The following is a 15,097-nucleotide window of genomic DNA, read 5'->3' as shown; positions in this document are numbered from 1 at the left end:
GCAGACTTGATTGGTATGACCAGTTTCCAGGTCCAATTTTGATTCTTCACTGCCATGGTGGCCAGTATTGCAAGCATTTTAACAAGCAGATATTAAGTCATGGGATTGAGATTGATGGCCAGCATCCAGAATTTGGCTCAGTGATTATGGTGTCAACATTTGGTGCAAGCATTTCTGCATGCCCGATTATTTTTTAGTATCTGTTTTTTTTGGTGGTGTTCTTGAGTTTTACTAATTTCCGTATCTACTAAATCTGTTTAATAGTCTCCTGTACTGCTGTCTGTGTAATATGTATGATGTGTAAGGTTTATATTTGGTTACACTGGAAATACAAAGACTTCTGCATATCCAAACAACCATTAATGTGAAATTGATGCAGGCTGTTGGTGATGTTGCAATGAATAATGATGAAATTTGATCACATTCAACAATATCTATCTCCTTCCAAATCTGAAAAATACATCGGTTTGATTAAAGGTAGTGTTTTTTTAACTGCAATTAGCGTTTGATTCTACAAAAACCATGGTGTTTGATGTAGTTTAGTTTTGAATAAATATAGATCTGTTATGTGCTAACATGGCAGTTTTCTGAAACTAGATGAGTCATGAAAGTGCATTTGAGGAAGTTCCTGAGTTTTAAATGACTAAACTACTTCTGCTTCAAAGAAACCTCTAATTGTATTAGGCAGGATTTTGGTAGAGTTTCGTATTTTAGACTCGTTTGCAATATTTTACAAGTTTAAAGAATTAAGTTAATGATCACATTATGTAAATTGAAGAATGATTTTGTAGTAGCTTTAAATGTTTATTAAGAAAAGGAACTTTACCTGTGCACAGGATTATGATTAATGCATTACAGCATTATGCATAAAGCATTAAAACTCAAACGCATAACATGTTAGTTTGTTCTGTTGACATGGTAACAACGTTTGATGGCTTTCTACTTTGTTGCAGCCCTGCCGATGGAATGGTTCGGTATGCCCATATGCTTGGTTTCATTGTTTCAGTGACTCTCATGCTTGCTACATATGTTCGCTTCATACGCAAGTCAACAGACCAACACATAAGGCTTGGGAGGGTATAGGGGTGTTTTCCACTCGCATTAAATGGGGACATTGCTTCTATTTTTGCTACAAATTGAATAAAATATTCATGATAATGTTTACAGAGTTGTGCTAATGATGCAGACAGGCATACCTTGGGACATTTTCCACACATATAGAATTGTCTTTTTCTTCCCATTGAAAACGCAAGATCAAATACAACCATAGTAAAGCATGAGGTGATGTTTTGGATGTGCAAAGTCAAAACACAAAAATTTTAATAGATTTCAGACAAGTACTGTTAGATTTTTATGTATTTACATGTGTGGAAAGTCTTGACATGTTTCAGATAAATTGCTTTTTAGGATTATTTTTTAAAAAAATAGGTGTGGCCGGTTAGCTTTTAATAATTTAAACAAATTATGTTGCATCATGACAGTTGAAGTAATTTGGAAATTTTGGAGGAAAATATAGGATTTTGGGGACATGTATTCATGATATAAAAGTTTCTCTGTCTTTCATTGAAAAAAAGATTTCCATTTTTCATAGTAAACAGCAGTCTAAAACTACCAGAGAATATGAAGGAGATAGGTTCACTTCATCGAGTGCAAATGATGCCGTTGCCTAAAACTGGCATCCACTTTTCACCATTGTTTGCTGTGAATGTGTTGTTGTGTTGTCACTATGCCAGTATTTTTGATTTTCATTTATGCTTTTCCTCTGATTTTTTCGCACATATGTTTGTTTCTTATTTTATTATTTTGCATGCTTGTCTAATCATTGCACTGCGACCACTTTTGACACCTAATATTGTTAATGTTACCATGGTAACTGGGGTAATCTTTACCACTCACACGTTTTGCTGGCAAGAACTGATACCAAATTTTATGTCACCATGGTAACATGGTAGAATCTTTATAGATGTAGAAAGTATGCATATGACATCTGGAAAAATGCCTTCATTGTATTACTTCCTGTAACAAAAACAGGTTAAAATATGGATTTAAAAATGGCCTGTCACCTGGAAGGTTTGTGATAACCATGTTAGGTAGGTTCTGATAGCCATGTTAGAAGGGTATCTTTATGTGTGGATCAGACCAAACATGGATGAATTAATTTTATGTTGAAAATGGGGCTATACACAGGGTTTCACATAGCTTATGAAAATATGGCGTAGTTTGCATGCACGTTTAATCTAAGAGATGATGCATTCAAGGAATTACATAGACATTGGCACTTTGGCAGATATGTTATTTGAATAATGTCAGAATAATTAATTTCATCCCCTTCCCCTTCACTATTTGACACCCTGCCTCACATCATTTAAGTGTCCTTGCATGTTCCATGCTTCATTTGATGATACACAAAGTATATAAAAACATTCAAACTTCATGTTAAACACATCTGATGACTGTTCTTGATCAGTGTGCAGAGACAACTTGGATGCTTGCTCTTAGAAAGTAAAATTTAAAATATAAACCAAGTATTCATGCTTAAAATGAATCAAATCTAAACCCATTCACTTTGATTCTGTAAACAGTTTCTTTAAAAACAATTAAAGGGGCACTGATGCGGAGCGAATAACGTTTCTCGCCAACGGTCGAATTACGAAACCAAACCGCAAATTGGTCAGCTCCCGCTCCTTCGACCGTGACGGACGAAGGAACTGGGCTCCTGTCCATATTAGCAGAATTTCTTCTCCTAAATGCCCATCATATGCCATTTGTTTAAAAATATCCATGGTGTTCCTTGTCTGATCGTAACCAAATATCCCAGCAGTGTAGTTCTTTTCGGATGCTTGGATGGTATAGTTACTGATCCAATTTGGTCCTATTTCTGTGTTTTTAACCTCGATATTTAATCATGTTACATGAAAATATGATGTCTACAGGCACGTAGCAAGCCATTTGTTTCAGTACGGAAGATTGCAAAGCTTGATATTTAGGTAGTTTTGAGTGTTGGTTCAGCTGTGATAGCAAATATCATACGTAAATGTTGGTAGCTATGGTAGCTACAGTGGTTTATTATTTATGATAATAAAAACACACAGTTGATTTATTTGAATTCGCAAACAAAAAACTATGACTTTGCCTTTGGTAGAGAAATCTGAAAATTTTCTTACGTAAAAAAACCCTTATTTCACCTATTTACCCAAGTACACAGCAAATGCCTGTGTGTATTCCTTATGTAACGAAATTCCGTTGGTATCCTCAAAACAGTTTCGGCCCATAAGTGTTTTCAGGCTGCATGCGACACAGATTACATCTTCCTTGTAACTCGCGTTTGATGGTGTAAACCTACACGTGTTATTTGTCATCATTCTCTGGATGGTCAATTAATGAATTTATAACAGGTATAATTAGTAGTAACACCACTTCGGTTACTCAACAAAGGTTCCCATTTGGCATTTCTCCTGTCTGGAGTAAATACTCAACATTATAAATTAAGGTCTGTAACGGCAAATGTATTGTATGTTATGTAATATGTGCACGTAAGTGATGCAAGAGGGTTTATCAGCTGAGTTACAAAAACAAACATCGATCAAAGGATTAACCGATAACACACTGATTAATTAATTACTTTTATCTTCTAGCGGATTTGTCAAAAGGCAGTGTGTGTAGATGACTACACCCTGTCGTAAAGAGTGAGTGCAAAAACAACATCCTCCCTTCAAAGAATTAACCACCCTTGCGTTGATTGATTGATTGCTCATTATTAGTTAACTAAATTACTTAGAATAGTTGACATCATACAGTTAGTTGCCAGGTGTGCTATCTTGGGAGACCAATGAGAGGTTTATCTGGTTTTCACCAACGAAAGACGTGAAACGATGTGTTACTTTTTCGCAAACTGGACAGTTGTAAGACACGCGACACAGAGCAGGATTATTTACCAGCTGCAGATGAATGGAATACGATTTCTTTTACGTGGATATTGATGGATACATTCCTGAACAAGGTAGTAACCTGACATTGTTGCTATAAAATTAGTCTGTTTTACATTCATTATTTGCATTTTGTTTTAATTTATTTGTTGTAGCATTCAGCAGAATCTGTATGACAGAAAACACACACTAGATCGCGTATGTGTGTGAAATAGGATCCACATTGGCAATTTATACAATGTATAAATGTTGCTGTTATGTTAGAAATTTACTGTGAGTATAAGCAGATCGTGTGTTCTTTTATTAATTTTCAGAATCATACAAATATCACAATAAACTAATTAGGGTTATGAGACAAAATATAGAGACGTACATTGGCTTCGTTGTTTTTCCGTCCTAATAGTTTTTTACTATTTCTACCACTGGCAGATGATTAACCTTCAAAGTGTTTCATTTGTTTTCATAATACATTTGTAATGAAGTAAAAATGACTTCACCTAAGTTGATCTGTCTATAATTAAACTATCAATTGCGCTTACGGAATGCGCAGCAGAGGTCACGGACCAGTCACGAATTCTGGGATATCATCCGGGTACTCACGGGAGAAAAACAATAACAAACGTTTACACCAGTCCACGGACATTGCTCCGCATCAGTGCCCCTTTAAGCATTTTAAAATGTCAGTGCATTTTTGAGGATGTTTTACATGGAACCGTTATAGTTAATTTATTGTATATGACATACTGCAGGCACTTGCACAGATTATGGCCACAATTTGTGAACTGACTAGCTGATCATGAAACAATTTGTGGATACTGTGTGGTAGCCTAGTGGTTTGTCATACTGAACCCCCAAGTTTGATTCCCCAAGGCCCCCATGGGTACAATGTGAAGCCAATTCATGGTGTCCCCCCTGTGATATTGCTGCAGCATTGCTAAAATCGGTGTAGGACCATACTCACTCTCTCTGTATCATGAAAACAATTTGTGAAGAGCACATTGATGTACACGAAGACACTCAGTGTATCCGATTGTTGATTTTGATGTCATGTTGTCTTGATGAATTATTACTGCCTGAACTGTTCATTGGTAGTTGTTTTAATCATATTGATGCAGCATTTGTTTATAGAACACAATGGCAAAAATAGACAAATACTTATTTGTTTGGTGAATTAATCTTATTGTGTGATATCATAAGGCCAGACCAATATTTTATCTTATTTTACTGACTTTTGTCCTTAGAAAATCTAAAGGCAACAACAAAAAACACCAGTATTAGTAATATTCCTTTCAAATACAAACAGAATTTTACTTTTAACAAATCATTACGTGTACATAGAGCAAAACACAATTTCAAACAAATTTTCGTGTAAATTTACAATTTTTGTCAATAATGACATTAGAATTTAATTTTTTGAGAGGGAAATTTTTTTTTTATTATTATTATTCTTGAAAAAATCTGACAGGTGGATTCGTAAAACAAGAAATTAAATTGGTTTGGCCTAAGTGTATAATTATATCTAGTGAAACAATGTCTTGTGATGTTTGCATTAGACTTTGAAAAAGACGAAAGTAATATCATTCTGGAAGGCTGACCCAAAGACCACTGTAGCCTAACCTTTACCTTTGTTTCAGATTGATTGATCCAGCTAGCAACACAGAGATTGCCAGCTACCGTATTCACCGCATTCTGTTCTGTGCAAGAGGGCCGACTGACAGCAGCGAAAAGAAGTGCTTTGCATTCACATGTAGCCATGGCGATACAGCTGAGACTGCCATTTTCCAGTGTCATGTGTTCCGCTGTGACCTTCCAGAAGCAGTAAGTTGATGACATTGTTAAGATCTGGGTAAGAATTGGCCTTAAGCAACCCATGCCTTTGGTTGCTAGTAATGGTATTTCCTTATGCATTTTTAGCTGTACACAGTTTTCTACCCTTTTTATTTGGTTCCCTGCCCTTCCTTTAATATTTATGTGATAATTGACATTAGTTTTGATCTAATGGCAGCGTTATGTGAATATTTGTGCTCTTTGAACCTTTAATGGTCACCATGTTTGAATAACTTCTGTCATTGCATGCCCTTTTTATCCCCCCGGCATGTAATGTGGGGGGATATAGTCAACGCCTCGTCTGTCCGTCCGTCTGTAATCATTTTGTTTCCGGAGCATAGCTCAGAAACCGTTCAATATTTTTAGACCAAACTTGATAGATAAAGTAATCTCAGCCTATAGTTGTGCCTTTTGCTATTTACAGATTTTTGACATTTATATTTTTTTTGTTTTTCCATGGAACATTTTGGTGTTCGTCTTATGGTGGGGTGGGCTTCGTTTCTTGAGTAGAACTCAAGAACCGTTCAATATTTTTCTGCAAAACTTGGTAGATATATCAGTCAGAACCTGAAGTGGTGCCTTTTGCTATGTACAGGTTTTTGTGATTTATCATTTTCTCGGTTTCAATGGAAAGTGAGAGGTGTGTTTTGTTTCCGGAGCATAACTCAAAAACTTCTTAATATCTGTCAGTGTTACTTGGTAGATATATGTAGCAGACCCCAAAGTGGTGCCTTATGCTATTTACATGTTTTTATGATATATTATTTTCTTGGTTCCATGAACATGTTGCTGACTTCGTTTCCGGAGCACAACTCGAAAACCATTTCATATGTTTCAAAAGATCTTGGCAGATATACGAGACAGATCTTGAAATGGTGACTTTTTCTGATTACAGATATATGGCATTTATATTTTTCATGAATTCCATGGAAACAATTCAGACTTGGTTTAATAGCACAATAAGTAACAGTTGGATGATTTGCCCTTTCAGATATGTGGGGACCAGGGGATATGTCATTTTCTGATGACTCTTGTTGAAATTCTGTTTCTTTACCCTTTTTGGATCCTTGGGAAAACTTTAAATGGGATTGGATGGTTAGGTTCTCTGACTTGGTTGATGCTTGTAATGATATTCCAGTTTTGTGCAGTCTAATGTTCATATTGTCAATAATTGTGCATTAACTAGAATTTACAAAATAATGAAACAAGATTATTTAGGGCTTCCTTCTTACTGAAGTTTAATCTTTAAACTCACTCACTGTGTAGGTGGCCAAAATCCTGTACAGCTTCGCGACAACATTCCGCCGGGTTCCGCGCAGTACACGGACATCAGCATCAGCAGTTTTGCCTGAGATCGATCAGAACTATGTGTTCACTGTGGGCATTGAGTTCAAAGAAGATGACGGCAAGGGAAACTACTCTGCTGTGCCCAAGGACAAGTCAGTGTTCAAGTTCCGCTCTAATGTCGAGAAGAGGATCAGTATCTGCGTCACTCACACTGGTCCAATGGAGCTAAAGATTGAACGGTGAGGTTCGGAATGTGTCAACATAGATCCTTTACCATGTCTTGATCAGTTAGGGAGACCTCTTATTTGCATGACTTTGTTGAATAATTGAAGTCAGACATTTTGTCCTGTTTTGTTATGGGTGAAGTGAGTTTTTTATGGAAAGACTTTAAGGATAATGTAAGTTCATTGTGTTTGTATACATTTATGAAAAATATGAAAATCTAGAAAAGTTAAATGAGGGATATGATCTCATCTTGATTCTGCCGTTCACACTGATTGAATGGTTTCTTTATAACAATATAATTGGAATTACAAAAAATCAAAGAATGCTGTGAGTCTTTCGGGAAATTATCTAGCCCAAATCCATGTGTTGTGCAAACCATACCTTAATAGTGACAAAATATGAAAAGCAGAGAAATTTGTTTGAAATAGTGAATTTGATGTTTTTCAGTAGCACTGGTAGTTGCTCATGATATCAATCACTGGTTTGTCTGGTTTAGATGAAATTTTGCGTTATTCAACAGAAGAAACATTAGCAATAAAAACAATCCCGAAAATGGTTAAAAATAGCATGATATATACTGAGAGTAATATGTGAAGACATTTTTTTTTTCAGATGTTTTGGGTTGTTGATCTCACCAGGCAGGAATGTTAAGCATAGTGATATGCAGTTGATTGAGTTGGTAAGTAACCTTGGTAACCATCAACAGAAATAGGAGACATGGATGTAAACCTGTTTCATGTCATAATATATTTATAGATATTATCAGATATTTACAGGATTTGACATCACTGATTATCAGTGAGTTTATAAACTGTTTAATGACATTGTTAGCAATATTCCAGTAATAACAAAACATGAGACACTAGACAATAGCCACAGTATTGTGACGAAAGTGATAGGCAATATGTAACCATGTACATAATAGGTTTAACATGTTTTGTTCAGATTTACAAACTGACTGAGTTTAACAGGCATTTTGAGACACAGTGAGTCTCAAGAATTGGCTTTAAGTTGATTAGTGACTCCCCTCTACAAAGCCACAGTTATTACAATGTATTGTGAACTGGAAAAATGTTAACACTTTGAAGGGCATTTAGAATTGGAATGCATAAGAAAAGCAACATTTATGGATGTTAGCGTCTTAATTTGTGATTTCAGAGTGCATCTTTCACCAGAAGAAGGTGCAAGCATACTCTTCAAAATGTTGTGTTATTAAAAATAAAGAAGTTGACATCCATCAGTCTTGCTTTTCTTATGGCAAAATATTATTCAGTTCGTGTTTTTATGAACAATTGCAACACACTTTGGGCCAATATTCCTCTTTTTGTAGGTTTAGATAAACCTTAGGGAGGTGGGATAGCCTAGTGGTTATTGCGATATTGCTGGAACATTGCTAAAAGCAGAGTAAAACCATACTCACCCACCCACTCGAGACATTCCCTTGTTTAGGTGGTGGCGATATTGGCAAAAGTAATGTAAAACTAAACTCACTTTCTAGATATGTCTTGGTGAGCTGTGTATGAGGTGGTATGTTTGCACTGATACTTCAGAACTCCATGGGCTATGCTGGTGATGGCCGCAGTTACACCATCTCAGGGCAGTGGGACCCCAGCGAGAAATGTTTCCTTGTACTGAATGAGGAGACCCCAAAAGGTGGGATAAGTTCCCTTGTCTTTCCTCAAGTTGAAATACTAGCTTAGTATTGGTTAAAGAGCCAGCAATACAGGAAATCAATGTGGACATGATCTTACTTAGCTGTTAAAGACACTTTGGATAGTTGCTTTACAATTATCTCATGTGATCTTTTCAAAATTAAAAAAATACAGTCAAACCGCGTTAATCCGAACACTTCTGTTTTTCATCAAAAATGTTCGGATAGTGAAACATACAGACTACTGAAGCAAACACCACTTCAGGAGAGTTACTTCCCTTTGACATACTGAGACAAGAACACACGAACGTATACATGTATCAAATGACTTTATTACAGTTTGTAGACATAACAACTTGAATATTAACATAACAATCAATCAATACAATGTCTGAATAGATTATTTATAGTATTACACATACCAATTACTCACTTGTGTTGAAAGAAATCATTTCTTGCCCTCGTCAAAGAAGCTGAATCTTCCGCAATGTTTAGCCACTTCTCATTATTACGCCAAATGTCCGAAATTGTGCTCTTGCCGATTAAGTGTCCGAATTCTTGACCAAAATGCTTACTAATCAGATCAAAACTGGCTTTAGGATTTTTCTCTTTGTATCTACAAATTTCTCTTTTTTGTGCGGCAGTAATTTCACATCGTTTACGCTTAGGGGTGGGACTTGCCATTGTGACTGACAGGTGTCAAGTGCAGCTGATCTCATTTTGACTCGATCGGTATTTTATACAGCAAGGAAACATGACAGATATTACTCAAACTAAACAAAAGTGAAACCTATTAACTGATTAAAATCACAAACTAATGACATGCTCAACTCAGAGGTGTCACCTCAGTTAACAATTACAATTGAAGTCAGCCGATGTAGACCAGCGCTAATCACAGACGCGCACGAGGTAAGACTATTATCCGAACCTTTTTGATGTACCGCCAGATTAATGAAGCAAAACCATGTGTAATTAGCGAATCTGTTACTGCTAATTAACGTTCGGATACGGAGACTGAAGCATCGGATTAATGAATCAACAGGTAATGAGTTTATATAGTAAACAAGATTGGTTACAGCCAGCTACTGTTCGGATATCGCGGGAATCGGATTGTCGGGGTCCGGACTAACGCAGCCTGACTGTATATAGCTTGTCATGGTGCTTTTCAGAGTTGGTATTAAAATTTGTTAGAATGCACTTTCAGGTATGATGAATGCGTTACTTCTTATTGCTGTATGTCACCAAATCATTTTGTACAAAATATTTGCTACAATGTTTCCATATTCCTTCCTCAATTATGATAGCCAATGATATTAATTTTGAACTTATAATATTCAGTATAGAGGGTTTAGTATGTGTTTATGTCTGTGTTCCAGATACACGAGTATTCCTGACCGTGGCGGTTGACTTAGTGATATTCGGTATTCAGGAACCAGTCAGGTTTGCTGTGGAGACCAAAGCACGCATCTATCCTTCCAATGAGCGGTTCTGGTACTTCACCAAGAAACCACACTTTGAGCAGTTCCACGTTAGACTGAAACAGGTAGGTACCACAATTCTTACCTTTGGTGAGACCACAACCCTTCTAGTACCATCTAGCAGACCACATCTGTTGCAACTGGACTAAAGTAAAGATGGTGGTTCTGTCCCCAGCTGTTCTCTTCTGAAAGACAAAACAAGGCCTGATCAGCTAGAATCCGTATGCTTAGAGTGGGGTGTACATATAATTTTGAGGCATGGCACGTTGGTGAGCTAAAAGATTTTATGTCCAAACTTTGCTCTGTTTGTTTCAAGTACGTTTGTGTTTGTCATATATGTTTTATGAGCTGATCTTACTTGACCAAACAAAATTTTAGTGGATCGGCAGTCCTACTAACACACATTTAATGAACAGTAGTCAAGCAGGTGGTGTGTTAGCTCATCATAACTTTGATTCAAGACCTGTGGTTGGAATTTGTAGACTAATGGTACCTTTTTGTTTTACTGCTCATTAAATACACTTGTCTCTGTTTCAGTACATGTTTGTTATGATGATGGAAGGAGCTTTGAAATTACAACATTTACAGTTTACATCTTTCTAAATTTCTTGTTTGTAGGTGGAAGGTAGTAACCATGATGGCACCAACTTTGAGGTTGTCCATGTTGAGAGCCAGACAGAAATGGACAGGAAGAGTACTGGCATGAGCCTCAGTTTGAGCAGCAGCAAGCACATCCCTGAGCCAGTTCAGACACCACAGGAAGAGGAGGAGTCAGGTAGGCTGACCTCTATAGAGAGTAGACTCGGGAATCTGAACACAGGATAATGCCACTCCTGGCCAAGATACTACAGGAGTTGGGTGGGTCCACCCGTCTTAAAACTGAAAGTAACAGAATCGAAACCCTAAACATTGCTGAATTTGAAACCCTAAACCTTGCTGAATTTGAAACCCTAAACCTTGCTGAATTCAGTCTGAAAACTGGAGGAGGAATCAGACAGGTTGACCTAATTATGTAGCATTGAGCAATGGATATGCAACTTTAAACCATTACCAATTTGTTTTAGACAATACAGCAGGTTTTGTGTAATATGGACCATCAATGAGGCTGTGATTATGGAGAGATACTTGAGACATCCCAAATTCTGTCCTAATGATTCAGTCTGAGTCATCGAAAATCGAATCTGATACCTTAGTTTTGATTTTCAATAACCATTATCACTATTACGATTTCAGTATTTAAATACCAATGAATTTTTTTACCATGTTGACAATGGATTTATCGATACAAAAGCCAACTCTGGAAGGTAAATAAAATCTTATGTTTTTTCTTGTATTGAGAATCGGATTGAAAATGATCACATTGTGGGTCCAGTATCGAAAATTTAATGAGATTGGGGTGTGGGAGAATCGTTGCCGCCCTACCAGACATCACAGGGAAATATGAGTGTCCTCTCTGTTTTAACTATATACTGACGGCCATTATGTTCTGCTTCAGATGGTGATGAGCCGCTGCTGAGTGGGTCTGGGGTGGTGAGCAAGGAGGTGACTGATGAGAACCTGCTGGACGCATGGCACGATGTGCTCACCAAGTGGCACGCCAACCTCACGCAGCGCCCAAAACAGGTCACTCACCTGGCACGGAAGGGTGTTCCCGAGGCCCTCCGTGGGGAAGTGTGGCAACTCATCACTGGTTGCCATGATAGCAGTGAACTACTGGAGGCTTACCGGATCCTCATCACCAAGGTAAATTTGTTTTTGTGTATCATGTCAATAACAGAAAATGGTTTGCTCAGAAAGTTTTAAATGAATAATTTTGATTTGGTCAAAACATTTGATCACTGTTGATGTTATTCATAAACATTTTTTGTGAACATATTCTGGTGTAAAATATTGATGAGCAGAAAGCTTTGTGAAGTTGTTCCTACTCTACATAAAGAGGATGTCATTGAACAGTTGTTTCCCTGCTTACGAACTTCAATCATATTCTGAATGACTCATTGGAAAATACATGTGTGTGATCTTCTTGCTTGTTCTGTTATTTATCACTCCTTTTATGTGCTATTATTCACCTAATCTGGCTTCTCATGTACCTGCCTAAGTTACATTTCTCACCAATGGTTTCTCTCTAATCTCCCACCTCTTTGGCTCTTGCCTAATCAACTTAAATTCACTAATTGTCATGGTAATCTCTCTCATTTATGTTACTGTAGCTCATCATGCATGTAACTTTCTGTTATGCTTTGTTGTCTCACAACCCATGAAGGTTCCGGGGTAGAATAGGCCTTCAGCAAACCATGCTTGTCATAAAAGGTGACTGCTTGTCGTAAGAGGCGAGTAATGGGATCGGGTGGTCAGACGCGCTGACATGGTTGACACGTCATCAGTCCCCAGTTGCGCAGATCTATGCTCATGTTGTTGATCACTGGATTGTCTGGTCCAGACTCTATTATTTACAGACCACTGCCATATAGCTGGAATATTGCTGAGTGAGGCGAACTCTCTCACCCACTCACTTGTTGTCTCACCTCTGTTATTGTTATCTTATTATCATGTTTACCTGTATCCTGTATGTAAATTGATGTACCCCATCAATCCCCAATATGCTTCAAAATGGTACATGAAGCAAACCAAAATGTGGCTATTGTGACTATGAAGAAGTTGATTATCCATAAAGCTTTGTCATCTCATTCCTCATCACAGGAGTCTGCATGTGAACCTGTGATCCAACGAGACATCAACCGAACATTCCCTGCTCATGACTTCTTCAAGGAGTCCGGAGGTCTTGGACAGGATTCTCTCTTCAAGATCAGCAAGGTGAGTTTTTGGGGTCCTTGGGATTTGGTCTGAATCGTGGAAAGTAGATAGACACATATAAACACATTGTAGTGCTCACATACAGATGCAACCATCCTTTGGAATACAACTCCACCCACAACTTGACCCACCATGGCTGTCATGGTTGTGAATGTCATCGGTAGCTCTAATTTCCACTTCCTCCCTCCCACCACCACTTCCAAAAGTTTGCTGGAATGCGAGTTGTAGCCATGGCCAGTCACTGCAACTATAATTACCACAATTTCAACTGACACAAACTCCAGACCACCTGACGTTATCAGATATTTTATGTAAACTAATGTAGACTTGCTTGTGTTTCAGGCATATGCGATCTATGATGAGGAGATTGGCTACGTGCAGGGTCTCTCATTCCTTGCCGCTGCACTCTTACTACATGTAAGTATGTCCCTAGTGAACCTTGTGACAGGTGACCCATGTTGAAACCAGGTGGCCGATGTAGCGACAAGTGCCTGATGTTGTAGCAAGTGCTTCATGTTGTTTTTGTTAGTCCTACATGCTGGGTGCCTTATGTTTTAAGATGGTTTATGTAGCCGGGTGCCTTATGTCGAAACCAGGTGACCTCTGTTGTCGCCTGGAGCCATATATTGTAGTTGGCCCCATGTTTCTATTCCTTAAGAGCATTTAGGGTAGCACATAGTGTTGATATACCATTTATGGTAGCACATGGTTAAGATGTATTACAACACTTACTTCATGATCTTCCCCATGGGGATTCAGTGTGAAAACAGGTCAGAAAAAACATTCCCATCAAGTGATATTTGCCATGATTGAAGACTAGTTTCCCCCTTGACTGTTATTTCTGACCTCCAGATGCCCGAGGAACAAGCCTTCTGTGTGCTGGTGAAGATCATGTTTGACTATGGCTTAAGGGACCTGTTCAAGCAAGGTTTTGAGGAGCTCCATCTCAAGTTCTACCAGCTGGAGAGACTCATGCAGGTAGGGTAGTCTTATCGTCTGACTGATCAAGATAAAGAGGGTCAAGCAATGATGTTCCCATACTGCAGATTGAGATGGTAAATATGTGAAGGATCAAATCCGACTCCAAGGTTGATGTGAATAAGTAAGCCCGCTGGGGGACATAGCCTCGACTGTCTGTCAATCCATCCATTCATCTGTAAGAATTATTTTTCAGAGCATAACTTGAGAACCTTTTGGTATCTTTCAATAAAACCTGGCAGATATATGAGGCATATCCAAAAGCGGTGCCATTTGCTATTTACAGATCATTGGCATTTACATCTTTCATGATTTCCATGGAAATGATTTGGATGTAGTCTAAAAAAAGTTCAAGTTGGACTTGAAGTAACTCTCAGATGATTTGTTCCTTCGAACATATGGGGGCGCGGGGATTTTTCATCTTCTGATGACTCTTTGTGGTTGTTATTATATTGTAGAAGAAACTCCTGTGATGTGTTTTACAGGACCAACTGATTGACTTATATGGACATTTTGCTGACATGGGTTTGGAGATTCACATGTTTGCATCCCAGTGGTTCCTGACACTCTTCACAGCTAAGTTCCCCTTGCATGTGGTGTTCCACATCCTGGACCTCTACCTCAGTGAGGTGAGTCAGGTTACCTGACATTATTGAGATTAGTTTAGGTCAGGTGACATCCTTGTAACTCAGTGAGGTGAGTTGAGGTCACGTAGCGTTCTTGAGATGAGTTAAGGTCGTGTGACATCCTTGTAACTCAGGTGAGTTGAGGTCATGATGTTCTTGTACCTCAGTGAGATGAGTTGAGGTCAGATGACATTCTTGTACTGAATTTTTTAAATAATCTGTTGTTGGTGTTATTACAAGGGAGTATGTGCAGTAGTTGGAACAGTAAAACAAACGCATGTTTGA

At 37.9% G+C, this 15,097-nt stretch overlaps 1 protein-coding gene across 2 annotated transcripts in view; it reads left to right on the top strand.

Annotated features, from left to right (window-relative positions):
- Window positions 1-15,097, top strand: part of LOC137273295 (rab GTPase-activating protein 1-like) — a 42,179-nt gene that overhangs the window by 13,429 nt on the left and 13,653 nt on the right. Inside the window, exons 4-15 of one of the 2 annotated variants that reach the window (XM_067805847.1) lie at window positions 954-974; window positions 5,561-5,744; window positions 7,020-7,279; window positions 7,878-7,944; window positions 8,816-8,918; window positions 10,293-10,459; window positions 11,013-11,169; window positions 11,890-12,137; window positions 13,095-13,208; window positions 13,551-13,625; window positions 14,061-14,186; window positions 14,672-14,815. In XM_067805847.1, coding sequence (XP_067661948.1) covers window positions 954-974; window positions 5,561-5,744; window positions 7,020-7,279; window positions 7,878-7,944; window positions 8,816-8,918; window positions 10,293-10,459; window positions 11,013-11,169; window positions 11,890-12,137; window positions 13,095-13,208; window positions 13,551-13,625; window positions 14,061-14,186; window positions 14,672-14,815 — 1,666 coding nt within the window. The remainder of the gene's footprint in view (window positions 1-953; window positions 975-5,560; window positions 5,745-7,019; window positions 7,280-7,877; window positions 7,945-8,815; window positions 8,919-10,292; window positions 10,460-11,012; window positions 11,170-11,889; window positions 12,138-13,094; window positions 13,209-13,550; window positions 13,626-14,060; window positions 14,187-14,671; window positions 14,816-15,097) is intronic. The other variant, XM_067805848.1, reaches the window with a different exon arrangement.

The sequence above is a fragment of the Haliotis asinina genome, chromosome 2, assembly GCF_037392515.1.
Source record: "Haliotis asinina isolate JCU_RB_2024 chromosome 2, JCU_Hal_asi_v2, whole genome shotgun sequence".
NCBI lineage: Eukaryota > Metazoa > Mollusca > Gastropoda > Lepetellida > Haliotidae > Haliotis > Haliotis asinina.
Note: the sequence above shows the minus strand (reverse complement) of the source record. Positions and strands in the feature narration are given on the sequence as shown.